At 37.2% G+C, this 26,087-nt stretch overlaps 1 protein-coding gene across 3 annotated transcripts in view; it reads left to right on the plus strand.

Moving 5' to 3' along the window:
* Positions 1-26,087, plus strand: part of LOC136826829 (uncharacterized) — a 1,026,023-nt gene that overhangs the window by 102,819 nt on the left and 897,117 nt on the right. For 2 of the 3 annotated variants that reach the window (XM_067084294.1, XM_067084301.1), the window contains exon 1: positions 6,955-7,381. The exons of the other annotated variant lie outside the window; for it this stretch is intronic. In XM_067084294.1, the coding sequence (XP_066940395.1) occupies positions 7,334-7,381 (48 nt within the window). In that variant the 5' untranslated portion in view covers positions 6,955-7,333. Of the gene's footprint in view, positions 1-6,954; positions 7,382-26,087 lie in introns of those variants that run through there. 3 annotated transcript variants of the gene reach the window in all.

Here is a 26,087-nt window from a genome sequence, read left to right on the forward strand (position 1 = left end):
AGAGTGACCATATAGTTCTTTTTATTTTTGTGAGGAGAGTGACCATATAATTGTTTTTTGCATTTTGGGAGAGTGACCATATAATTGTTTTTTGCAATTTATTGTGTTGAATTGTTGTCATATTGAATTGTTAGTTGAGTAACTGAGAAAGATGGCTCCTATTCGATGTTCAAGAGTTTTTAGCAAATCCCTCCATCCAAGAGTTATCTGAAATCACTCTGACTAAAGCACAGTGGAGTGAGATAGCAGTAGCATATGGTGGTCAGGTGTCTGCCAACATGGTAAAGGCACAAATAAAATTCATTGCAATCCAAGCATTGATGGACTCTGGTAAAATAGATGAAGAGCTCGGAGAAAGCTCAAGAATTGTTGAACGCAGCTGAGGCAGAACTTATAGATAAACATGGGCAAAAGAAAGAGAAAAGTGATGCAGAAGCAGAGCTTAGACGTCTAGAAGCAGAAGCAAATTTGATTAAGCTGAAGATGCAGGCTGAAAGAGAGAGAATGCAGGCTGAAAGAGAAAAAATGCAGGCAGAAAGAGAAAGAGAAGACAGAGAAAAACGAGAAAGAAAAGAAAGAGAAGAAGAGAAAGCTGCTGAAGAATTAAGAAAAATAGCAGAAGAAGAAAGAGAAATAGCTAGACACAAGAGAGAGATGGAAAGGTTGAAAGCTACAGCTGAATTGCCCGTAACACCATCTAACCCTACTCAAGGTGATTCAGACCCTGTATTTGATGTAGTAAGAGTGCAGAAGTTAATTCCAAAGTTTACAGAAGAAGCTCCAGATGAGTTTTTTGATCACTTTGAGAAAGTGGCTGCAGGAATGGGATGGCCAGAGGATAAATGGTCAGTCTTGTTGCAGAGTGTTCTCATTGGTAAAGGAAGAAGTGCCTATTTAGCCTTATCAGCTGATCAGTGTAAAGAGTACAAGGTACTTAAACACAATGTGCTACAAGTTTACCAGATGACCACTGAATATTATAATGAAAGATTCAGATCTTTGAGAAAGGATGACCAGATAACTTTCTTGGATTATGCGTACAAAGTGAGAAGATGTTTTAAACGATGGTTGGAGGCTGCTAAAGTTAAAACATTTGAAGATCTTGAAGAATTAGTTGTTCTTGAACAATATCTTAGGGGAATTCCTGAACACATAAGAGCCTATCTGAGAGAGAGAGAGGTGAATAAACTTGACAAAGCTGCTACACTCAGTGAGGACTTTCAACATCATAAGCAGCAGAAGGAACTATAATGTCAAGTACCAGAATCAACGCACAGGTTTTAGGTCTCATCCAAATTTCAGGAGCAGATTTAATGGGAATCCTACAAGTGGCAATACCAAGTCATTTCAGGGTAATATCCTCAGCAAGCTAATGTAAAATCCTCATATAATAATGTTGCAAGGCAATTACAGAAGCCTAATGTTGTCTGCTACAAGTGTGGAAGAGCAGGACACTTCAGTTGGGAGTGTCATCAGACACATTGGCAGTCCAAACCAGTTGGTCAAGTAGTAAGAAATGACCAGGTGAAACAGACTACAAAGAACAATGTGGGGAGGAGTCAAGCTCCAGTGAAGACTGAGACTAAACAAGCTGAATGTTTAGCAACCAGTGGAAATGTAACTTCAAGCAGTGAGTGGCTGAGCAGTTTGGAGGCTTTTAAGCCATATATCTATGAGGGTACGCTGACAACTCCAGGAGGAAGTGTGCAGGTACCAGTCAAGGTGTTACGTGATACAGGGAGCAACCATAGTGTGGTAGTCCGTGGTGCTCACCCCCAGTTGGAGGAGAATCTTACAGGAGATTCTGTTATTTTGAAGGGTATAGGAGGAGAAGAGGTAACTCCTATATGCCGCTTACACCTGTCATGTGAATTAGTGACAGGAGATGTTGATTTTGCTGTAAAGGACTCACTGGCTGTTGAAGGTGTACATGTTCTGTTAGGGAATGAAGTTGGTAGTGTGCCATTTGTTCCTTGTCCTATAGTGACAGATAAACCATTGAGGATTAGTCCTACAGTAGATTTGGAGAAGAATAACCCCCACCTGTTTCCTAGCTGTGTGACTACTAGGAGTATGAAGAGGACTATGCCTGTAAGTGAAGAGACTGAGGATTTACCCACTCAAGAAGGATCTTTGAGCTTGGAAGAGTTGTTCCAGAGAAATGATACTTCCCCTAGTGCTGATCAAGAAGAGGTTTCCCAAGAAGAAGCTGTCGTCCCTGAAGAGACTCTGAGTAGTCAAGATGTTCCTGAAGATAACAGTGAAACTACAGTAGCTGAGTTAGCAGATATTGAGAGCTCAACCCTTGAAGTTGGTCAGGTGACCAGGGAGAAGCTAATGGACCTACAGAAAAAGGATGTATCCTTAGCTGAGTTGTTTTTCAGAGTTGTTGATCAAGAAGAGATGCAACAAACTCCTACCTGTTATTATCTGAAGGAAGGTTTGCTGATGAGGAAGCATAGACCTGCAGATATACCAGGAGATGCTGAATGGGGTGAATATCATCAAATTTTGATCCCACGTCCATTGAGGAAGCAAGTAGTAGCAGTAGCTCATGAGTCTGGACATATGGGAATCAGGAAGACTGTGGAGAAGACCATGTGAAATATTTTTTCTGGCCTGGACTTCACAAAGATGTTAGCAAGTTCTGTCAGGAGTGTCATACCTGCCAGATAGCTGGAAAGCCAAATGAAACCATTCAGAAAGCCCCCTACAACCTATAGAAGTTAGAGGAGAACCCTTTAGCAAGGTGATTATAGATATGGTTGGACCACTGCCGAAGACGAAGAAAGGGTCATGAGTATCTGTTAACATTGATGTGTCCTGTGACAAGATATCCTGAGGCAATCCCTGTTAGAAACATATCTGCCAAGATAGTTGCTGAGAAACTAGTGGAGTTTTTCTCAAAGTTTGGGATACCTGAAATTGTACAAAGTGATAGAGGAACCAATTTTACTTCCAAACTGTTTCAGGATGTGATGAACTTGTTAGGAGTGAAACAACAGTTGTCCACTGCATATCACCCAGAGACTCAAGGAGCCTTGGAAAGGTTTCACCAGACATTGAAAAGTATGCTGACTAAGTATTGTTCTGAGTCAGGCAGAGACTGGGATGTTGGTGTACAATTGATGTTATTTGAAATTAGGAATGCTTATCAAGAAAGCATGGGTTGTTCACCTAACGAGATGATTTTTGGTAGAGAAGTGAGAGGACCGTTGAAAATTCTTGCAGAAAATTGGGAAGAAAATCAAGTGGAAATCCAAGGAGAGTATGTAAAGAACTTGAGGAAAAGATTGGAAGAGATTAGAAAATTCTCTTTAGAAAATCTGAAACTGAGTCAAGAGAAAATGAAAAGGAGATATGATAAGAAGACTAAGCTAAGAAATTTTAGTGTTGGTCAACAAGTGTTAGTGTTTTTACCTGTCAAGAGATTTCCCCTTTCCAACAAGTTTCAAGGTCCTTACAAGATAATTGAGAGGTTAAGTGATAGAACTTATGTAATTGAAACACCAGAAAGACAAAGACGAAAAAAGGAAGATACATGTAAACCTCTTAAAACCTTACTTCTCAGAAACCAAAATGGAAACTGTGTCAATAACCCAGAAAACTTCAACTACAGAAGATGATGATGGATATGAATTGGGAACTGAAAACAAGATGAATAATTCTTCAATTTTGGAAAATTTGGATGATAAACTGGCATCTGAGTGTTGAGCAAGGTGGTGAATTGCGTGAAGTGATTAGAAGTTTCACAGAACTATTTGCAGATGTGCCTAGGTGTACTGATCTGACCAAGCATGAGATCAAGATCCAAGAAGATGGACGTCCATTCAAACAGAGAGCTTGTCGCCTATCACCTTATGATCAAAATGTTTTGAAGAAAGAAGTCGAATATTTGTTACGGCATGGAATAGCAGAACCCAGTTCAAGTCACTACAATTCTCCATGTGTGTTAGTGAAGAAACCGGATGGCTTGTTTAGGATGTGTACTGATTATAGGAAACTGAATTCCATCAGTGTGGCTGACAATTATCCCTTGCCTCTTATAGATCAGTTACTTGATGAAGTTGGGCAAGCCAAGTTTGTTGAAGGGATACTATCAAATTCCCTTAGAGGAGAATGCTAAGTTGCTGTCAGCTTTTATTACTCCTTTTGGACTGTATCAGTATACTGTTCTGCCATTTGGCCTGATGAATGCACCTGCAACGTTTCAATGAGTGATGGATCAACTGCTAGGATCTATATAAGGAGTAGGTGTATATCTGGATGACATAGTCATTTACTCTACAACATGGGAAGAACATCTGAAGATCCTGAGGAAAGTTTTCAAGAAACTAAGGGAAGCAGGACTAACAGTCAACCTAGAGAAGAGTGAGTTCGGGAAGGCAACTGTGCAGTATCTTGGGTTTGAAGTTGGGAAAGGCCTTCTTGCTCCAGTAAATGCTAATGTAGAGGGTATCCATAAGGCTACCCCACCTACTACTAGAAAACAGCTACAGAGATTTTTGGGCATGGCAGGATTCTATCAGCATTTCTGCCCGAATTTCTCAGCTGTAGTAGCCCCCTTAACAGACTTAACTAGTCCCAAAGCTAAGTTTGTTTGGACTACAGAATGTCAAGAATCCTTTGAGAAGGTAAAAGCCATTTTAACTTCAAGACCAGTTCTTCGGGCTCCAGACTTCAATAAGAAATTTGTGATACAAGTTGATGCCTCTGACTGTGGAATTGGAGCTGTACTACTTCAAGAAGATGAAAGTGAACTTTTGCATCCCGTATGTTTCATGTCTTCGAAACTGAAAAAGCATCAGAAAGTGTATTCCACGATAGAAAAAGAAACTCTAGCCTTAATCACAGCATTGAAAAAGTTTGAAGTGTATGTGAACAGACCTAGGAATGAAGAGATTTTAGTGCTGTCTGATCACAATCCGCTCACGTTTTTACAGCGGATCAAGAATCACAACCAGAGACTCACTCGGTGGTCTCTGTGCTTGCAACCCTATAATATTAAGGTACAGCATATCTCGGGTAAGAACAATGTGGTTGCTGATTACTTATCCCGTTGTGAATCGTTGGATTCAACCCCGGATAACCAATCTTCTTGGGGAGGAGTCTTATGCTGTGGTTTTCATAATGCAGTAATCTCCCCGTGTGTATGTGTGTGTTGTTGTATAACTGTATGATTTTGTGTTCAGATACGCGTATGCCGTAAAAAAGAGTTAGCGTAAAGTAAAATGTTAAACGCTATATGGTTTATAAGAAGGGACTTATGCGTGGGCTGAGAGAGAGACTGAGAGCCCTTGTTCACTGTGAGAGAAACACAGGGTTAGTCAATATTCAAAACTTGCTGAGACTATCACCTTCTTCAATTGCTTAAGTAATGCATTCCATTGGGACTCGATCAAAACACTGTGGTTAGACCTACCACGTAGATAGACGCCCATACAGAGGGGTCGACACTCAGAGACCAAAAAGCGTTGTGGAAAGGAGCTGCATTTTTTCCGCTCCCGCGTCTCTCTCTCTCTCTCTCTCTCTCTCTCTCTCTCTCTCTCTCTCTCTCTCGGGATTTTACGAATGTCCTGTTTTAATGTAATTGATATTTTGGTAGACGATGGTCACTCATATTCTTTAACTGTTTAATTCCTTAGTAAATGTGTCTGAGTTATCTGAACAGTGTATTTTATTAAGTGTGTGTGTAACGGCGCCTGGTTAAAACACGAAGCAATTTGGTACCAAGGTATTGTAAACATAATTATTGGTTTCTAGTGCACTAAAAAAATATATTGCAGTGGTTATATGTAAAGATACCTTTTCACTTTTTTAATATTTTTTCGTGTTATATGTTTTATGCTTTATCTTTTGAAGAATTTTTCTTTTATGCATATATGTGATGTGTTTGCTATTGCCTTAATTTTTGCTTTACATTTTTTGATATTTAATCTTTTGCAGAGTATATTTCTGTGTCTTTTGTATCCACATTTTTATATGATTGATTTATTTGCCTTATTTTGTTTAACACTTGGGAATTAATTTACTTACAGTATTTTCCTTTCAATCAAATTTTGTTATTTAACAATTTAAATTTTCTTGAATAATTTTTGATTAATTAATAAATTAATTTCTGATTTAATTTTGACTGATGATTAATTCAGATTTAATCCAATTTTTTTTGTTTCAAGTAATAATAAATTTCCTGAGACTGTTAATGTCATGTATAATCTTTGAATTTAGAAATAAATTTTTGTATTTAAAATATTATATCAGAGTTTCATTCATTGACCCACCAGTAATTTTGATTTGAATTAGAGATAGAGTGGTAAGTGAGATGTTTTCCTTCAAGTAATTGAAGTGAGCTCGAACCAGGGAAATGAAATAAATAGAAATACTTGAACTTTATAATGTTAATGGAGTGATGCCCTTAGATTTTACCTCACACCTGTTTAACGAACTTTATCTGCTTTCTTTCATGATTGATAAGTTTTATAAGGGATCACTGTTGCCTTTAGAGAAATCAGTCGTCTTGTATGTGTGATGAGGGTTCAGGTGTCTGGCTTTTGTGAGGTAACTATAATTGTTGAATAGATGGTATTTGGTAAAATTTGGTAATCAAATATCAAGCAATGGTTAGATACAAGCAGGTTTTTGATTTAAGAACAGACACTGACACTGGACAATATATACAGACATATATATATATATATATACATATATATATATATATATATATATATATATATATATATATATATATATATATATATATATATATATATATATGCACTATATATATATATATATATATATATATTATATATATATCCCCATATATATAATATATATATATGACAGAAAGATAGATATTAGACTACATTTATATATATATACAATATATATATATATTAGATATCAGTTTTGATTTGAAGAACAGACACTGGAGGGGAATTTTAGCGTGGTGCCACTCAAGGAGAGGAGGCAGCATCAGTGATCCCCCACCCTGCCCTACCTCTCTCCTCCGTTTGCGTGGAGAGGCGTGTTATGTGTTGTTGGCGAATTTAGCGTTCAGTTGAGTAGTGTGTGGCCGCGGGTGGTGTCGGAAGCAGTATTGTCGTCGCGTCGCCTCGACTCCTACACCACGTTGCTTCCTAAGTTTAGTGGGAGAGTTATGACTGAATCTGGCTGAGTGATCGCTCGTGGAGGAACTCGAACGCGTACCGATGTCGAAAAGCTCCCCGAGAGGCACAGAGATTATTTTCTGAGCAGTGAAGTGAATTTGTTGATCAAAGTTCTCGTCTCCTTTTCACTCTGGAGATTGCTATGGAGAGTCTGCTGACAGTGAATGGTTCTTGGCTGGGCGCTCACCTCATCGCCTAACTTCCCTAGAGAGGTGAGTAAACAAGGGAAAATCCCGGGCTAAGGCCATCTTTATACTGCCTCGGCAGATCTCACGCACAGACAGGTCCTCGTTGTTCCATTCATGTGCGTGTGTCCGTCGATGTTTATGCCAGGTAGAAGAAGAGAAACGCTTATATGGTGGTGCTGATAGCAAGCAGGAACCTTTTCGAACACTTGAGGCTGTTACCTCAAGAGGGACGATGACAGCGCTACGAATAGGCATCGATATTTTACTTTATGGAATACTCTCGATGACTTGATGGTATTAAGTTATCTCTCTCTCTCTCTCTCTCTCTCTCTCTCTCTCTCTCTCTCTCTCTCTCGTTTAGTACGCCTGAACGTGTGTATGTGCGTGTGTGTGCGTTTTCGTCCTTTATCTTGGTTAAATGTCGATGTGTATCTACTCTTTCTTTAACAGCTCCAACGTTTGAACTATACTCGTAAAAATATAACTAAAACCACAAGTGGGACGACTGCAAGCAACTGCAGGGCCCATTGAACATTTGTTTCTTCCTCTACTCATTTGCCCTTGTCATTTGCAGTTAACTTATTTGCTGACCTGAACTATTTGTTTTAGGAAATTTCCAGTTATTGTGAGCCCTTATCAGCAAATTGGTATTATCTGTACACCGAAACTAATAGAAACAACATGGATACTTCAAAACCTACTATGTGTTTTCTTCAACTCAGACAACGGCAAAAAAAAAAAAAAAAAAAAAAAAACATTTCCATTCGAGCCAAGCGCACTGTAATAGTTCCGCGCTTCTATGAAAGCGATCTCCAACTCGGGTTCTATTTGTAGTCGACAGTTTATGTCCAATGATTAATTAAGAGGCCGCTCCTTTGGTTGTTTGCTTTGCCCTGGATTTGAGCTGCTTCGTACAATGCTGTGCTCTCAAGTTTTTGTTGTGGCTACAGTGTAGTCTTAACTGCTATGATTCGAAGATTGTTTTCATGTGACTGAATTTTTGTTATAATTTTGGCTTTTAGGCTGTATTACAAGTAAATCTCTTCGTGTATGGCCATCTATAATATTTGTTAATTTCGCTTAAAATCTCCTTCGTTACTGTCTTTGTGATCTTCAAAAGATAAACAGTAAAGTTAATCCCTAAAATTCCTGACATTACTTCTCTAACGTTGCCAAACTGCCTAATAATAATGTTGTCATACATATGGAATGCAAAAAAGGGACATGCGCAATTTTCACGACGTGTAAAGGAGTTAAGTTTGACATGGACTTCCAGTATATTGATCTTAACACAGGAGCACTCCTCTAAACGACTGCACCCAAGGCAGTGGAACTTGACCATCCGATTACTGAATATGGAATCAAGAGTAACTAGGATGCCACAAAGCAGAGCCAGTTGCTCAGCCCAGTGAGAGGAAATGCTTGGCAATCGAATAGGACAGAACTAAGCTATGGCTATGAGGGGCAGAAAAGAATTGTTTAAAGTCATAAGTTATATGCAGTAACCTTAAACTCCCCGCCTGATACTGAAAGACAGTCGGCATGAACAAAAATCATAGTTTACTTCATTATTTATGGAATCAGGGATCGCCTGTGTTGTACAAATATTGTTTACACGTCCATTCGCTTTCATTTCTGCATATCTTACGATATGTTGACTTAACTATGGCTGATTTTGTTTCGCTGATAGGGGAACAAGCTTAGTACCGGATATGCTAGATCTGCTCAACCTTTATTTCCTTTAATCCCCTAATTAGTTATACAAGGTTCTTTTCATATTTTTTTTATCTGCTTTACATATGACTGACTGCTACTTTTAAGAGTAATTTTAACTTTAGTCTGTCGCTGAATTCTGAAATATTTAATTTTACTCTTTTTCGCTAAGGGTTTCTACAAGACACACCTTAGGACTAAGTCTACCAGCAAAGTGAAATATTTAGTTTTGTGAAATAATTAGTTTTCCCATTAGTCAGGAGTTAGACCCTTAACCCAGACATATCTACTAGCTACTTGCGGTCTGTGAAAGAGAATATTTTCGTATATTCCCAAAGAGTACCCTGCGTGATTGATTCTTTGTTCCTAAAAAGATGATTTGTTTTCATTTTGAGTAGCAAACTTTGCACTCGTTTGCGTTATTGAGGCCAAGATAAGGCTGCCAGTCACTCACTGAACTTCTGTATTGTACTTTCCTTTCTTGCAAACTTTCCCTGTCTAAACGTTGTTTTAATGATTTTTCTGTCAAAAGGTTACTAACATACAGTCTGCAGGCATTTTGTTCTTTCTCGGATTTTGACAGGTTCAGAGATATAATCTGTAAGGCAAAGAAACAGCTCTGAGGATTTTTGGGGTGTTTGCTAATCGGCAGATACAGTTCACTCCTTGTTAATGACCTTGAGTCACTTACCGCTTCTCTTTATAAGTGGAGCTTCCTTCTCCCCATCCATGTTGTGCTTCCCCTTGATTCTCTCTCTCTCTCTCTCTCTCTCTCTCTCTCTCTCTCTCTCTCTCTCTCTCTCTCTTTTGGGAAGCATCCGTCTATTGATTTTTTTTTTTTTTTAAGATGAGTGACTATTTCAAATACTTTTCTTCGTTACTATTTTGTTCTTGTCTTCTTTTAGTTAAGACTTCGGAACTTGGCTCATTATCATTTTCTAAAACACTCACTCACTGTACAAGCTTCTTCATGCAAATTAGTAAGGAACAACTGACAATGATTAGCGATTATCCGAAGTTCTCGGGGCATCTAGAGAAATTTCTAAGACTGTGAACCATTCTAGACTCTGGCAATGAGTCTTTTTAATTACCTTAGACTTCACCCGCAATTTCGGCGTCATGGTTTGTAACTTCTTAACTGACCAATACATCTCGGTTTTATGTGGTACCACAGAGGTTTCATTTTCTTTTCTTAATTCTCTCATTTTCATCGTAGTTTACTTTTAAACCCCTTTTTTTCTCAATATTCTTTTTTATTCATTCCTCGTCCTCACCTCATTATCGACTAGTCTAGCATCCTTTGGTCTAAAGGTATTAATGGTGGCCTGAATAGCACAAACAGCACAGCTTAGGCAGGAAATACCTGACTCAACTCTGTGCACCAGTTTTGACTGTAGATCACTTACCTGTCATTTTGAATTTAACATTAAACCTCATTCCTGTATAGGCAACGTTGTTCTTAAAATATATTAGACGAAATTCTTTGAAGATCGTTTGTGATGTAAGTCCCTGTTATAACATTTTTTCCAACCGCTTGTACCCACAGGGACAGAGTTAGCAAAAAAGACTTCAGTTGCGAAATTACCGACTTTCCACTTTTAATAGTTTTAATAGTTTAGTTTTTTCTAATTTCTATCTGTCTCTCTCTCCTGCATATTAGTTTACCATTGGTTATACGTGACGTTAGAATTGTCTCAGACTGCAATAAATGTCGAAACTGACGTCATTATATGGCAAGTAAGCAAGTAAAAATGTTCTTTTTAAAAATCAAGCAAATAAGTTTAACATATTTTGTCTTTTATCGTTTAGTTTTAAAAAACAATCTTCCAGATGGGCTTAGATTTTGTACTTAGCCTTTCCCAGAGTGCTGTCAAAATGCTGAATGCAAACATTAAAGGACACCCTTTACCCTACAAGTGTCCTCTAGGGTAATAATAATAATAATAATAATAATAATAATAATAATAATAATAATAATAATAATAATAAAAAGGATGTCTAATTCGTATCTATTCAGCTAATGATTATGAATTAGCAGTCCAATAATAATAATAATAATAATAATAATAATAATAATAATAATAATAATAATAATCTCCCAATCGCCCCCGCTATTGACATGAACTAACATAAAATGAAAAAAGTCTCGAGTACCAGTAATTTTTGCCCATGACAGAATTACGCATAACGAGCGCTCTGAAACTAGTTCGACAACTTCCTTTACGCTGTAGTCGAGAGAAAAGCAAGACGATGACGAGCAAATCCATTATTGAGTGTAGGCGGTGTGTTCACGCTTCCAACTTGAGATGACTTTGCCACAGCCGAGCTAATGAGCTAAGGTCTCATTTCAAGGCACAAGGTTTTACTCTCCATGACTGTGTTTCGCCACCTGAAGTTATATTGATGAATCTGGAACATAAAGTTGTCATAGGGAAAAGTCAAGAAATAAATATTGTTCTTTTCTCGCCTCTCTTCATATCGAGATTGCTCAAGTGCAATGTTCGCCTCTCTCAAAAGTAAAGTTCCTCAGCCGTTTCATCTGGGTATGACTCCGCAGAAGAGTACAGTATTAGTAGTCATAACAAGCAGGAACAGAGTAACATGTTTTTAATTCTTAAGTATGTTTTATTACGAGCATCTATTTTCTCTTTTATTGTCACCTTTATTCACCTTTGTCTGCCAATAATGATGGTATGTTCTTTTGAGTGGAAAAATATGTCATGAAAATGAATGCTTGTATCTTTAGATATGTATGGAATGGTAGTTATCATCCTATAAACAAAAACACTCTGTTTACCAAGGGAAGACGGAGGACTAGTAATAATAAATGTACATTTCAAAGCACTTTCAATATTTTGTGCAACTTGTTTATAAGAATTATTTAATGATGAAGGTCTATGCTATTACTACTGCAGTATTACATTAAATTATCTAGTAGATGAGAGAAACTACGTTGAATTATCATTTTTAGTTACTCCATTTTATTTATTTGCTATAGATGTAATACGAAAAGTCAATAAACATAGCAAGTTTCCAAATATAAAGAGTAAAGAAATTTACCATATGATAAGACCACATGTTAAACCAAATGTTGAAGAAAACTGTCCTCTTTTAGACTGGAGATTTATATGGAAAAGCATAAACGCCTCATTCATTGGAGTTGCAGAGAGGGAAGTGATCTTTAAGTATGTACGTGGTACTTTAGCAACCAACCAAAGGCTCAATACTTTAGGCATTAAAAGTAGTAACAAATATGACAATTGTGAAGGAACAGAATATATATCGCATATATTTTATTTTTGTAAGTTTATTAAATGTACACTGAAATATTTGCAAAATGCACTATATCTTTGTTGTGAGATTAACAGGGATAAATTTTTTAATACTATCATGTACAACTTTAGATATAATGCTATAAAAGACCGAAATAGCGCTATAATAATGATCGTTGGATATATATATATATATATATATATATATATATATATATCTATATATATATATATATATATATATATATATATATATATATATATATGCTGTTTGGATAAGTAAGAAAAACAAATACACAAAAGAAGAAAGGTGTGCCTTTGTGAAAAGTAAACTAAGATATGATAGGTGGTTATTAAGAAACTTATATAAAGACAAAATTGCAAATGTATTCAGTGAAAAGTATATCGATTTTTATTTCTATTTTTTTTAATCCATAATAATTTGTAAATACTGCAGGTATATAATTTTGTAATATTTTGGTAATATCTTACTTATGCAAATGAAATGTAATATTTATCTTATTACGTAAATGAAATGTTATATTTTTGTTATTATGTAAAAGAAATGTAATATTTTTCTAATAAAAGATATAAAAAAACTATAAAAAACTGTAATGTCTTTCTTAAGCTTGAGAATGTTGTTATGACGGAACAACGAAACCCGTCGCAAATAAAATGTGGCCGGTCCAAACCTACGCTTTTCTCTTGCTGCTAAAAATTAGATTTCCGTTGCATCAGTTACTTACTGACCAATAAGTTCTCATGTCATTGGACATAAACATTAAGGGCACATCAGCGCAGCGATGGCAACAACGATACTGATTATTGTGTAAGAAGTTCTATACTATAACACGCAATAGGTATCCGTTGTTTCATTCTTATGCGTGTTAGACTGTCCGTCGTCCAGCCTGGTTATTATTTCTCCCAAAACTGTTCCTCACATCATTATTCGGAATGAAGGCACCTGGGACCGAGCTTCGGGACTGAGACTCTTCCCAAGGATCGAGTCAAGTCCCTCCCTACTTTTTCTTATATTATCATAATTTCACGGCAAGGTTTCATGGATAATAATAATAATAATAATAATAATAATAATAATAATGCTTGCCACCACTCCAGCTAAACGAGAAAACAAACAGCCATAGCTAATAGTTAGTGTATGGAAATCTTTCCTGACTACTACGTTAGCGTAAACAGCAGTTAATGTTTCGATCGTGACAATGTCAAACAAAATGGGCACCACCCAGAATTATTGCAATCTTAACTAGTATATTGTATATTCAGATGATCATCCATATTTACATTTCACATCATGTCAAAATGACTCAGCTCTTTAAAATCATGCAAAGTAAAAGTACTGTTCCTTTCGGGCATTTAATTCCACTCATGCCAATAGCTGTCGAAAGAACTGAGCCTGAATCACAAAGGGCAAGATAGGCTATATCTATGAATATGGTCGTCACTCACTGATTTATTCTGCTGAGATGCTCAGTTAACTATGGTGCCATCAGGTATCCGAAAAAGATAGTAAAACATTCCAGTTCTGTAACCTACTGAGAACGATGGTCTGTGAAAAACAGCCCTTCACTGAAGGTAAAATTCAGCACACTTATTATCTGTGTCTTCTCTCCTTAAAGGAGCTGATTAATCTCAACAGAGGATTAATTTCTTTTTACCTAACTGTGGGTGTCACACGTTAGAAAGGCAATATGCTTAGTAATGCATGCTGTATTATTTAGGGATCCCATTACTCAAAAGTCTCTTTCATTGTCTCTTGTCAACATATTAGCCATAAAAAAATACTTGTTTTGCTTAACATTCTGAAACTCAACGAACGAAGTTTTTCAGTTCTATTTCTTTTTATGTTATCAATGATTGAAGAGTTCCATATTTTGTCTATGAGTCTCCTGTTAGAAGGTTAAAGATGGGGGCTTGCTAAGTTTCATGTCTGATCATGTCACCTTCACTAATTTTCGGATCATTTCAATAAAGGTTAGACCTTGTTAAACACAGTAGAGTTTGCTGAATAGGTAGGTTGTTCTTAAAATGTCGTTCTCATATATTTTATCAAATCACCAGGAGACTGATATGATAACCTAATTGATCTCACATTTTAACTCACTAGCCTTAAAAACCAAGGCGAATATGGTGTAGTACTCAACTGATATTTCAACGCAATCAACGGGGGCCTTTTTCAAGTTTTCAAAGTAAACATCAACGACAATGCACAAACAATGTTGGCATTTTGGCTGGGAACAGCTGAAAGCATATCTGTTTTGGAAATGCAAATAATGCTGATTTTATATGTTTTTATAGCTTAACCGGACACACTTTAAAACCGAGGGACATTAAAATTACTACTGGGTTAAAATCAGCTTTGTGAATTAATTATTTAATCATAATATTCTATGATTTTATCAACTTAGATGTCAGAGGTTTTGATAATCTCTCTTTCTATCATGAAAAGAACGTGCCTAAGCCCTCTGAGCACCAAGACGATATTTCTTCGGCGACTGCAGGACAAGCACCACTAGTTGCACACAATGACTAAGATGACAATGAGGATAAGGAATACAGGAAAAATTCTCTCGTTAACTTGGTATAGGATTGGAATCACAAAACCCCGCATACTTCATTGTCCCTCTGAAATTTCACGAAAAGGCAGCGAAGTAACTAAAAACATACAAACATATTTGCAAAGAAATTTCCCCAGTAAGAGAGAGAGAGAGAGAGAGAGAGAGAGAGAGAGAGAGAGAGAATCTTTACATTTGAATAAGGAGTTCATAACTGATTTTGACCACCTAATAAACAGACTGACTGCCGGTTACTTGTTTCATTCACTTTGTTGGAGGCTAGGCTGAAAGACAGAAAATAAGAATGTACTGATGTGTGTGTGTGTGGGCAGTCAATTTCGTTTACATTTATTTTCAAACAGGGTAGTTAAAAAATCATGTCTTTTCTTCGAACAAAGAGAGTTTATTTTACCGAAAAAATCAAGCACACCCAATCTCCGTTTAGCATCAGTCATTAAGCATTGGTCTCAGCCTTCGAACCTTAATCTTTGGCTCGAATCCCAACTGGGAAGGAGGATTTCCTCGTTCATTTCCATGTGGACACTAAGGCTTTCAGTGCAAAGGTGCTTCTATAAAGATTAAGAAATCTTGAAGTTGAGGGGCCATTCGGGTCAGCACAGTATGTAGTTCTGGTGAATGTGACTAACAGAATCTACTGTTTTCCTACAAATCTATGGTTTACTTTCAAAATTTCTACAACAAAAAAAATCATAATTTTCATTTACCTAATTTTTTTCAGAGAACTGGAAATATGCAAATATTATATAGAAATATTTCCTTCTCTCTATATGTCTAGTTGGAACCAGTTCAAGAAAGCTTTCATAGTGCGAGTAATTTCAGATATTTTAGATATGTTTAAATACCCATGCCGTAGGTTGCCTAGGAAAGATACAGCCCTATCTAGAGAAGAGATCAAGATACAGGGCTTCTTTTTTTAATCAAGAGTATTGTGCCCTCTAGAGAGATGAGTTGATTTGAGTGACTGAGGTATTAGTGGCGGCGCAGTGACTGTTGTCCTCGACGGCGAAAAAAAACAGTGAACGCACTAGGTCACCTAAGAGCTTTAAATTTCAAATAGATTTCAAATATCCATTCAGTTTTTTAGAAAATAAAAAGCAGGAGTGAAAAAACGACATGACAATTGGAAAAGAAAGATTAGAAAAGGCATATAATATCCATACATACGTCTCGACAACCATGGACTCTATTACTGTTACAAGAATTGGTCGTGCGAGTAACCTCAATTGATAACCCTTAAGACGATCAAGAATAAATGCAAATAAATCTTCATCCTGAACTCGGCTGTGATGTCACAGATGATAACTGACGGGAAAGAAATCATTCTCATTGGCAATGTTATGTCCTTCTGACAGTAGATCCTCGGAGTAGCTGAACTAGAGTCAGTTTAGTCAACTTGCAAATGCTTTGCTAATTGAAAAAACTGCTTAGAAAAGATGGTTTCAATTTCGTGAATTCTGGTTGAACTTTTGTTTCTACTCACTTACTTTCGAAAAAATGAAAGCTACTCTGTTCGCGGAGTAAGCCCTGAATGATTAGACATTAAACAGAGTACAGGGAATTCCTTGCAGATAACAACCTAGCTATTACGGCGGAGAATATAAATACACTTTTGTAAGTAAACGATAATCAAGTTTACTAGTGTATTAAAATATTGCTGTTATAATAATTACTGTATTTTTGTTGACATTACGTAGAGTTTTTGTCGTTTATGCTTTTAATACTCAGTACATGGAAAGCATTGTTTCTTGAAACGGGGAAACCAACATTGTCCGAACTCACAAGTAATTCTCGGCTGCTCTGGAATCATTTGCCATTGATTTAGTTGTCCCACTTTCTGAAATATATGCTTCACGTGAATCTTGTCTCATAGCCATCAAGGGTTCCCTTGTTCTATTATTCTGGAGGACGTTGATTTAATTGAACGAATCGTCTTTAAAAAACAAAATTTGTTTTCTGTCATCGAAAATTCTCTACTTCGTCTGTTACTTATTCTGTGAGTTTGCATTAACCCATTCTTTTAGAATATTGCCATTATTGATGTTTTTTGTTAGGTTGCTTCAAAAGGGAATCGTCTTATCAACTTTTAGAAGGAGGAACAAAATGAGAAATCGTATCTTTCGTTTTTCTTATTTCGATAGCCTTTCCAATTTAGAGAAGATTGTCAGCAAGAGCATCACCTTCGGCTAGATTCACTCATATTTTTCGTTTCCCGTAACTTTTCCTGCTTTTCAGTGGTTTTCAGTCGCGTCTTCCTTCACTTCATTCCTTTTATGTAGCATTCAAAACAATTTTCCTTCTGCCTTCATTTTTTTCCTGACCAACATTTTTCAAAATATTTCATAAACTCCACTGTCATAGCTATTGTGCCGTGGCTGATATTCGCATGGAAATAAGCACGGTGACTCCGCGTGTACTGCAAAGCTCTTCTGCGGAGTGAGAAACATTGGGAATTCAAGAGTATGAAGAGTATGTCCGGGATAGGACTTTCCTGTGGCAGCGTTTTTGTCTGAAAGTGATCCCTGCTGTTGTCTGAAAGTGATCTCTGCTACTGTTGGAAAATGATCTCTGCTCTTATCTGAAAGTGATCTCTAACACTGTCTGAAAGTGATCTCTGGTATTGTTTGAAAGTGAGCTCTGCTACTGTCTGAAAATGATCTCTGCTCTGGTCTGAAAGTGATCTCTGCTACTGTCTCAAAGTGATCTCTGGTATTGTCTGAAAGTGAACTCTGCTACTGTCTGAAAATGATCTCTGCTCTTGTCTGAAAGTGATCTCTGCTACTGTTTGATAATGATCTCTGTTCTTGTCTGAAAGTGATCTCTGCTACTGCCTGAAAGTGATCTCTGCTACTGCCTGAAAATGATCTCTGCTACTGTCTAAAAGTGATCTCTGGTATTGTCTGAAAGTGATCTCTGCTACTGTCTGAAAGTGATCTCTGCTGTTGTCTGAGAGTGATCTCTGCTACTGTCTGAAAGTGATCTCTGCTATTGTCTGAAAGCGAGCTCTGCTACTGTCTGAAAATTATCTCTGTTCTTGTCTGAAAGTGATCTCTGCTACTGTCTGAAAGTGATCTCTGCTATTGTCTGAGAGTGATCTCTGCTATTGTCTGAAAGTGATCTCTGCTATTGTTTGAAAGTGAGCTCTGCTACTGTCTGAAAATGACCTCTGTTCTTGTCTGAAAGTGATCTCTGCTACTGTCTGAAAGTGATCTCTGCTATTGACTGAAAGTGATCTCTGCTACTGTCTGACAATTATCTCTGCTCTTGTCTGAAAGTGACCTCTGCTAGAGTCTAAAAGTGATCTCTGCTACTGTCTGAAAGTGATCTCTGCTATTGTCTGTAAATGATCTCTGCTCTTGTCTGAAAGTGATCTCTGCTACTGTCTGAAAATGATCTCTGCTCTTGTCTGAAAGTGATCTCTGCTACTGTCCGAAAGTGATCTCTGCTACTGTCTGAAAATGATCTCTGCTCTTGTCTGAAAGTGATCTCTGCTACTATCTGAAAATGATCTCTGCTCTGGTCTGAAAGTGATCTCTGCTACTGTCTGAAAGTGATATCTGCTCTTGTCTGAAAATTATCTCTGCTACTGTCTGAAAGTGATCTCTGCTCTGGTTTGAAAGTGATCTCTGTTACTATCTGAAAATGATCTCTGCTATTGTCTGAAAATTATCTCTGCTCTTGTCTGAAAATGATCTCTGCTCTTGTCTGAAAGTGGTCTTTGCTACTGTCTGAAAATGATCTCTGCTACTGTCTGAAAATGATCTCTGCTACTGTCTGAAAGAGATCTCTGCTTTTGTCTGAAAGTGATCTCTGGTATTGTTTGAAAGTGAGCTCTGCTACTATCTGAAAATGATCTCTGCTCTGGTCTGAAAGTGATCTCTGCTACTGTCTGAAAGTGATCTCTGGTATTGTCTGAAAGTGAGCTCTGCTACTGTCTGAAAGTGATCTCTGGTATTGTCTGAAAGTGATCTCTGCTACTGTCTGAAAATGATCTCTGCTTTGGTCTAAAAGTGATCTCTGCTACTGTCTCAAAGTGATCGCTGGAATTGTCTGAAAGTGAACTCTGCTACTGTCTGAAAATGATCTCTGGTATTGTCTGAAAATGATCTCTGTTCTTGTCTGAAAGTGGTCTCCGCTACTGTCTGAAAATGATCTCCGCTACTGTCTGAAAATGATCTCTGCTAATGTTTGAAAATGATCTCTGCTACTGTCTGAAAGTGATCTCTGCTTTTGTCTGAAAGTGATCTCTGGTATTGTCTGAAAGTGAGCTCTGCTACTATCTGAAAATGATCTCTGCTCTTGTCTGAAAGTGATCTCTGCTACTGTTGGAAAATGATCTCTGCTCTTATCTGAAAGTGATCTCTAACACTGTCTGAAAGTGATCTCTGGTATTGTCTGAAAGTGAGCTCTGCTACTGTCTGAAAATGATCTCTGCTCTGGTCTGAAAGTGATCTCTGCTACTGTCTCAAAGTGATCTCTGGTATTGTCTGAAAATGAACTCTGCTACCGTCTGAAAATGATCTCTGCTCTTGTCTGAAAGTGATCTCTGCTACTGTGTGATAATGATCTCTGCTATTGTCTGAAAATGATCTCTGCTACTGGCTGAAAGTGATCTCTGCTACTGCCTGAAAATGATCCCCATTCTTGTCTGAAAGTGATCTCTGCTACTGTCTGAAAATGATCTCTGGTATTGTCTGAAAGTGATCTCTGCTACTGTATGAAAATGATCGCTACTCTTGTCTGAAAGTGATCTCGGCTACTGCCTGAAAGTGATCTCTGCTATTGTCTGAAAGTGAGCTCTGCTACTGTCTGAAAGTGATCTCTGCTCTTGTCTGAAAGTGATCTCTGGTACTGTCTGAAAGTCTGAGAGTGATCTCTGCTACTGTCTGAAAGTGATCTCAGCTATTGTCTGAAAGTGAGCTCTGCTGCTGTCTAAAAATGATCTCTGTTCTTGTCTGAAAGTGATCTCTGCTACTGTCTTAAAGTGATCTCTGCTATTGTCTGAGAGTGATCTCTGCTATTGTCTGAAAGTGATCTCTGCTATTGTCTGAAAGTGAGTTCTGCTACTGTCTGAAAATGATCTCTATTCTTGTCTGAAAGTGATCTCTGCTACTGTCTTAAAGTGATCTCTGCTATTGACTGAAAGTGATATCTGCTACTGTCTGAAAATTATCTCTGCTCTTGTCTGAAAGTGACCTCTGCTAGAGCCTGAAAGTGATCTCTGCTTCTGTCTGAAAGTGATCTCTGCTACTGTCTGAAAGTGATCTCTGCTATTGTCTGAAAATGATCTCTGCCCTTGTCTGAAAGTGATCTCTGATCTTGTCTGAAAATGATCTCTGCTCTTGTCTGAAAGTGATCTCTGATCTTGTCTGAAAATGATCTCTGCTCTTGTCTGAAAATGATCTCTGGTCTTGTCTGAAAGTGATCTCTGATCTTGTCTGAAAATTATCTCTGCTACTGTCTCAAAGTGATCTCTGCTATTGTCTGAGAGTGATCTCTGCTATTGTCTGAAAGTGATCTCTGTTATTGTCTGAAAGTGAGTTCTGCTACTGTCTGAAAATGATCTCTGTTCTTGTCTGAAAGCGATCTCTGCTACTGTCTTAAAGTGATCTCTGCTATTGACTGAAAGTGATATCTGCTACTGTCTGAAAATGATCTCTGCTCTTGTCTGAAAGTGACCTCTGCTAGAGTCTGAAAGTGATCTCTGCTTCTGTCTGAAAGTGATCTCTGCTACTGTCTGAAAGTGATCTCTGCTATTGTCTGAAAATGATCTCTGCTCTTGTCTGAAAGTGATCTCTGATCTTGTCTGAAAATGATCTCTGCTCTTGTCTGAAAGTGATCTCTGCTACTGTCTGAAAATGATCTCTGGTCTTGTCTGAAAGTGATCTCTGCTACTGTCTGAAAGTGATCTTTGCTACTGACTGAAAATGATCTCTGGTCTTGTCTGAAAGTGATCTCTGCTATTGTCTGAAAGTGAGCTCTGGTACTGTCTGAAAATGATCTCTGCTCTTCTCTGAAAGTGATCTCTGCTCTTGTCTGAAAATTATCTCTGCTACTGTCTGAAAGTGATCACTGCTTTGGTTTGAAAGTGATCTCTGTTACTATCTGAAAATGATCTCTGCTATTGTCTGAAAATTATCTCTGCTCTTGTCTGAAAATGATCTCTGTTCTTGTTTGAAAGTGGTCTTTGTTACTGTCTGAAAATGATCTCTGCTACTGTCTGAAAATGATCTCTGCTACTGTCTGAAAGAGATCTCTGCTTTTGTCTGAAAGTGATCTCTGTTCTTGTCTGAAAGTGAGCTCTGCTACTATCTGAAAATGATCTCTGCTCTGGTCTGAAAGTGATCTCTGCTACTGTCTGAAAGTGATCTCTGGTATTGTCTGAAAGTGAGCTCTGCTACTGTCTGAAAGTGATCTCTGGTATTGTCTGAAAGTGATCTCTGCTACTGTCTGAAAATGATCTCTGCTTTGGTCTAAAAGTGATCTCTGCTACTGTCTCAAAGTAATCGCTGGAATTGTCTGAAAGTGAACTCTGCTACTGTCTGAAAATGATCTCCGCTACTATCTGAAAATGATCTCCGCTACTGTCTGAAAATGATCTCTGCTACTCTATGAAAATGATCTCTGCTACTGTCTGGAAGTGATCTCTGCTTTTGTCTGAAAGTGATCTGTGGTATTGTCTGAAAGTGATCTCTGCTACTATCTGAAAATGATCTCTGCTCTTGTCTGAAAGTGATCTCTGCTACTGTTGGAAAATGATGTCTGCTCTTATCTGAAAGTGATCTCTAACACTGTCTGAAAGTGATCTCTGGTATTGTCTGAAGGTGAGCATTGCTACTGTCTGAAAATGATCCCTGCTCTGGTCTGAAAGTGATCTCTACTACTGTCTCAAAGTGATCTCTGGTATTGTCTGAAAGTGAACTCTGCTACTGTCTGAAAATGATCTCTGCTCTTGTCTGAAAGTGATCTCTGCTACTGTGTGATAATGATCTCTGCTATTGTCTGAAAGTGATCTCTGCTACTGCCTGAAAATGATCTCTGCTACTGCCTGAAAGTTATCTCCACTCTTGTCTGAAAGTGATCTCTGCTATTGTCTGAAAGTGATCTCTGCTACTGTATGAAAATGATTGCTACTCTTGTCTGAAAGTGATCTCGGCTACTGCCTGAAAGTGATCTCTGCTATTGTCTGAAAGTGATCTCTGCTATTGTCTGAAAGTGATCTCTGCCCGTCTGAAAGTGAGATCTGGTACTGTCTGAAAGTGATCTCTGCTATCGTCTGAGAGTGATCTCTGCTACTGTCTGAAAGTGATCTCTGCTATTGTCTGAAAGTGAGCTCTGCTAGTCTGAAAATGATCTCTGTTCTTGTCTGAAAGTGATCTCTGCTACTGTCTGAAAGTGATCTCTGCTATTGTCTGAGAGTGATCTCTGCTATTGTCTGAAAGTGATCTCTGCTATTGTCTGAGAGTGATCTCTGCTACTGTCTGAAAGTGATCTCTGCTATTGTCTGAAAGTGAGCTCTGCTACTGTCTGAAAATGATCTCTGTTCTTGTCTGAAAGTGATCTCTGCTACTGTCTGAAAGTGATCTCTGCTATTGTCTGAGAGTGATCTCTGCTATTGTCTGAAATTGATATCTGCTATTGTCTGAAAGTGAGCTCTGCTACTGTCTGAAAATGATCTCTGTTCTTGTCTGAAAGTGATCTCTGCTACTGTCTGAAAGTGATCTCTGCTATTGACTGAAAGTGATCTCTGCTACTGTCTGAAAATGATCTCTGCTCTTGTCTGAAAGTGACCTCTGCTACTGTCTGAAAATGATCTCTGCTACTGTCTGAAAGTGATCTCTGCTATTGTCTGAAAATGATCTCTGCTCTTGTCTGAAAGTTATCTCTGATCTTATCTGAGAATGATCTCTGCTCTTGTCTGAAAGTGATCTCTGCTACTGTCTGAAAGTGATCTCTGCTACTGTCTGAAAATGATCTCTGCTCTTGTCTGAAAGTGATCTCTGCTATTGTCTGAAAGTGAGCTCTGGTACTGTCTGAAAATGATCTCTGCTCTTGTCTGAAAGTGATCTCTGCTCTTGTCTGAAAGTGATCTCTGCTACTGTCTGAAAGTGATCTCTGCTCTGGTTTGAAAGTGATCTCTGTTACTATCTGAAAATGATCTCTGCTACTGTTTGAAAATTATCTCTGCTCTTGTCTGAAAATGATCTCTGCTCTTGTCTGAAAGAGGTCTTTGCTACTGTCTGAAAATGATCTCTGCTACTGTCTGAAAATGATCTCTGCTACTGTCTGAAAGAGATCTCTGCTTTTGTCTGAAAGTGATCTCTGTTCTTGTCTGAAAGTGATCTCTGCTACTATCTGAAAATGATCTCTGCTCTGGTCTGAAAGTGATCTCTGCTACTGTCTGAAAGTAATCTCTGGTATTGTCTGAAAGTGAGCTCTGCTACTGTCTGAAAGTGATCTCTGGTATTGTCTGAAAGTGAGCTCTGCTACTGTCTGAAAATGATCTCTGCTTTGGTCTAAAAGTGATCTCTGCTACTGTCTCAAAGTGATTGCTGGTATTGTCTGAAAGTGAACTCTGCTACTGTCTGAAAATGATCTCACTCTTGTCTGAAAATGATCTCTGTTCTTGTCTGAAAGTGGTCTCCGCCACTGTGTGAAAATGATCTCCGTTACCATCTGAAAATGATCTCTGCTACTGTTTGAAAATGATCTCCGCTACTGTCTGAAAGTGATCTTTGCTTTTGTCTGGGAGTGATCTCTGGTATTGTTTGAAAGTGAGCTCTGCTATTATCTGAAAATTATCTCTGCTCTTGTCTGAAAGTGATCTCTGCTACTGTCTGAAAATGATCTCTACTATTGTCTGTAAGTGATCTCTGCTATTGTCTGAAAGTGATCTCTGCTACTGTCTGAAATGATCTCTGCTCTTGTCTGAAAGTGATCTCTGCTATTGTTACGACAAAGTTTGAAATGGTTGTCTTTTCCACACAGAATATAGTATAGCAGGCAGTGTTCACTAAACTACAGTTAGCACAAAAATCTCCTCAGTCTCAAATCATCAGGTTTCTGTCAAGGTCACCACCTGGTGAGAGAGATATCGACCTAGCTGGAGAAATTCCGAAGGGTCCCTTATCTTTACAACTGCATTTTGCAAAATGTATTTATAGGCATACTGATGTACCTGTATTTATTTTTTGCTGTGACCACTTGAGTTCACAATGGTTGCGTGTTGTAATATGCAAAACCCCAGCTTTAAAATTACAACAAATTTATATATATATATATATATATATATATATATATATATATATATATATATATATATATATTATATTGTGACAAAGTGTCCAATGCCTGTTCTTCAAATCAAACCTGGTATCTAAGTGCTTGATATTTGATTACCAAACTTACCATTTATTCGACAATTATAGTTACCTCACAACAGCCAGACACCTGAACCCTCATCACACATACAAAACGACTGATTTCTCTAAAGGCAACAGTGTTCCCTTATAAAACTTGTCAATCATGAAAAGTTCATTAAAATAGGTGTGAGGTAAAATCTAAGGGCATCACTCCAGTAACATTATAAAAGTTCAAGTATTTCTATTTATTTCATTTTCCTGGTTCGAGCTCACTTCAATTACTTGAAGGAAAACATCTCACTTACCACTCTATCTCTAATTCAAATCAAAATTACTGGTGGGTCAACAAATGAAACTCTGAGATAGTAATTTTAAATACAAAAATTTATTTTTAAATTCAAAGATTATACATGACATTAACAGTCTCAGGGAAATTTATTATTACTTGAAAACAAAACAAAATTGGACTAAATCTGAATTAATCATCAGTCAAAATTAAATCAAAAATTAATTTATTAATTAATCAAAAAATTATTCAAGTAAAATTTAAATTGTTAAGTAAAAAAATTTTAATTCCCAAGTGTTATACAAAATAAGGCAAATAAATCAATCATATAAAAATGTGGATACAAAAGACACAGAAATATACTCTGCAAAAAATTAAATATCAAAAAACATAAAGCAAAAATTAAGGCAATAGCAAACACACCACATATATGTATAAAAAAAAATTCTTCAAAAGATAAAGCATAAAACATATAACACGAAAAATATTAAAAAGGAAAAGGGTATCTTTACATACAATCACCGTAAATATTATTTTTAGTGCACTAAAAACCAATAATTATGTTACAATACCTTGGTACCAAATGCTTCGTGTCTTTAATCAGGCGCCATTACACACACACTTAATAAAATACACTGTTCAGATAACTCAGACACATTTACTAAGGAATGAAACAGTTAAAGGTTAAGAGTGACCATCGTCTACCAAAATATCAATTACGTTACAACAGGACATTCGAAGTCCCGAGAGCAAGCGAGCAAGAGAGAGAGAGAGAGAGAGAGAGAGAGAGAGAGAGAGTACCGCTTCTCTCTTCTCAACATGGCTATAGGTCTCAGAATGACGCCCCTTTGTAAGAATTGTATGGTTGTCCATACGTGCAGACGGGTGGGGTAGAGTGTGTGAACAGTTTCTAGACGAGATTTTTATTTTAAAACTCTTTAAAAACGATAGAGAGAAAGTGGAATTACAGTTAATAATAATATTTATCATTACATATTTTCAGAACAAAAGAATATCTAGTTATTATAATAAGAATGAAAAATATCGTCTCATGGAAAATTCCTGAATGATGTTAGCCAACTTACATAATGGAATTTTCCACCCAACAGTGTTCTGAGTGAGCCCCAGTGGTTGCATTACTTCAGCAGTTTTGAATATTGACTAAACAAATCATCTACAGTATACAACAAAAACATGTCCCTTCTCTCTACATGCCACGATATGTCCTCTCTCAAAACCACACAGCGTTTAATCACTGCAACCTTACACTAACTCTGTTATGGCATATGCGCATCTGAATACAAAATTATACAGTATACAACAATTCACACATATACATATAGATTACTGCATTATGAAAACCATATCATATTTTATATATATATATATATATATATATATATATATATATATATATATATATATATATATATATATATATATATATATATATAATATTGTCATAAACTGGGTCCTTGGTGTGGATGGGAATTGGGACAATTTATA

The sequence above is a fragment of the Macrobrachium rosenbergii genome, chromosome 41 (assembly GCF_040412425.1).
Source record: "Macrobrachium rosenbergii isolate ZJJX-2024 chromosome 41, ASM4041242v1, whole genome shotgun sequence".
NCBI lineage: Eukaryota > Metazoa > Arthropoda > Malacostraca > Decapoda > Palaemonidae > Macrobrachium > Macrobrachium rosenbergii.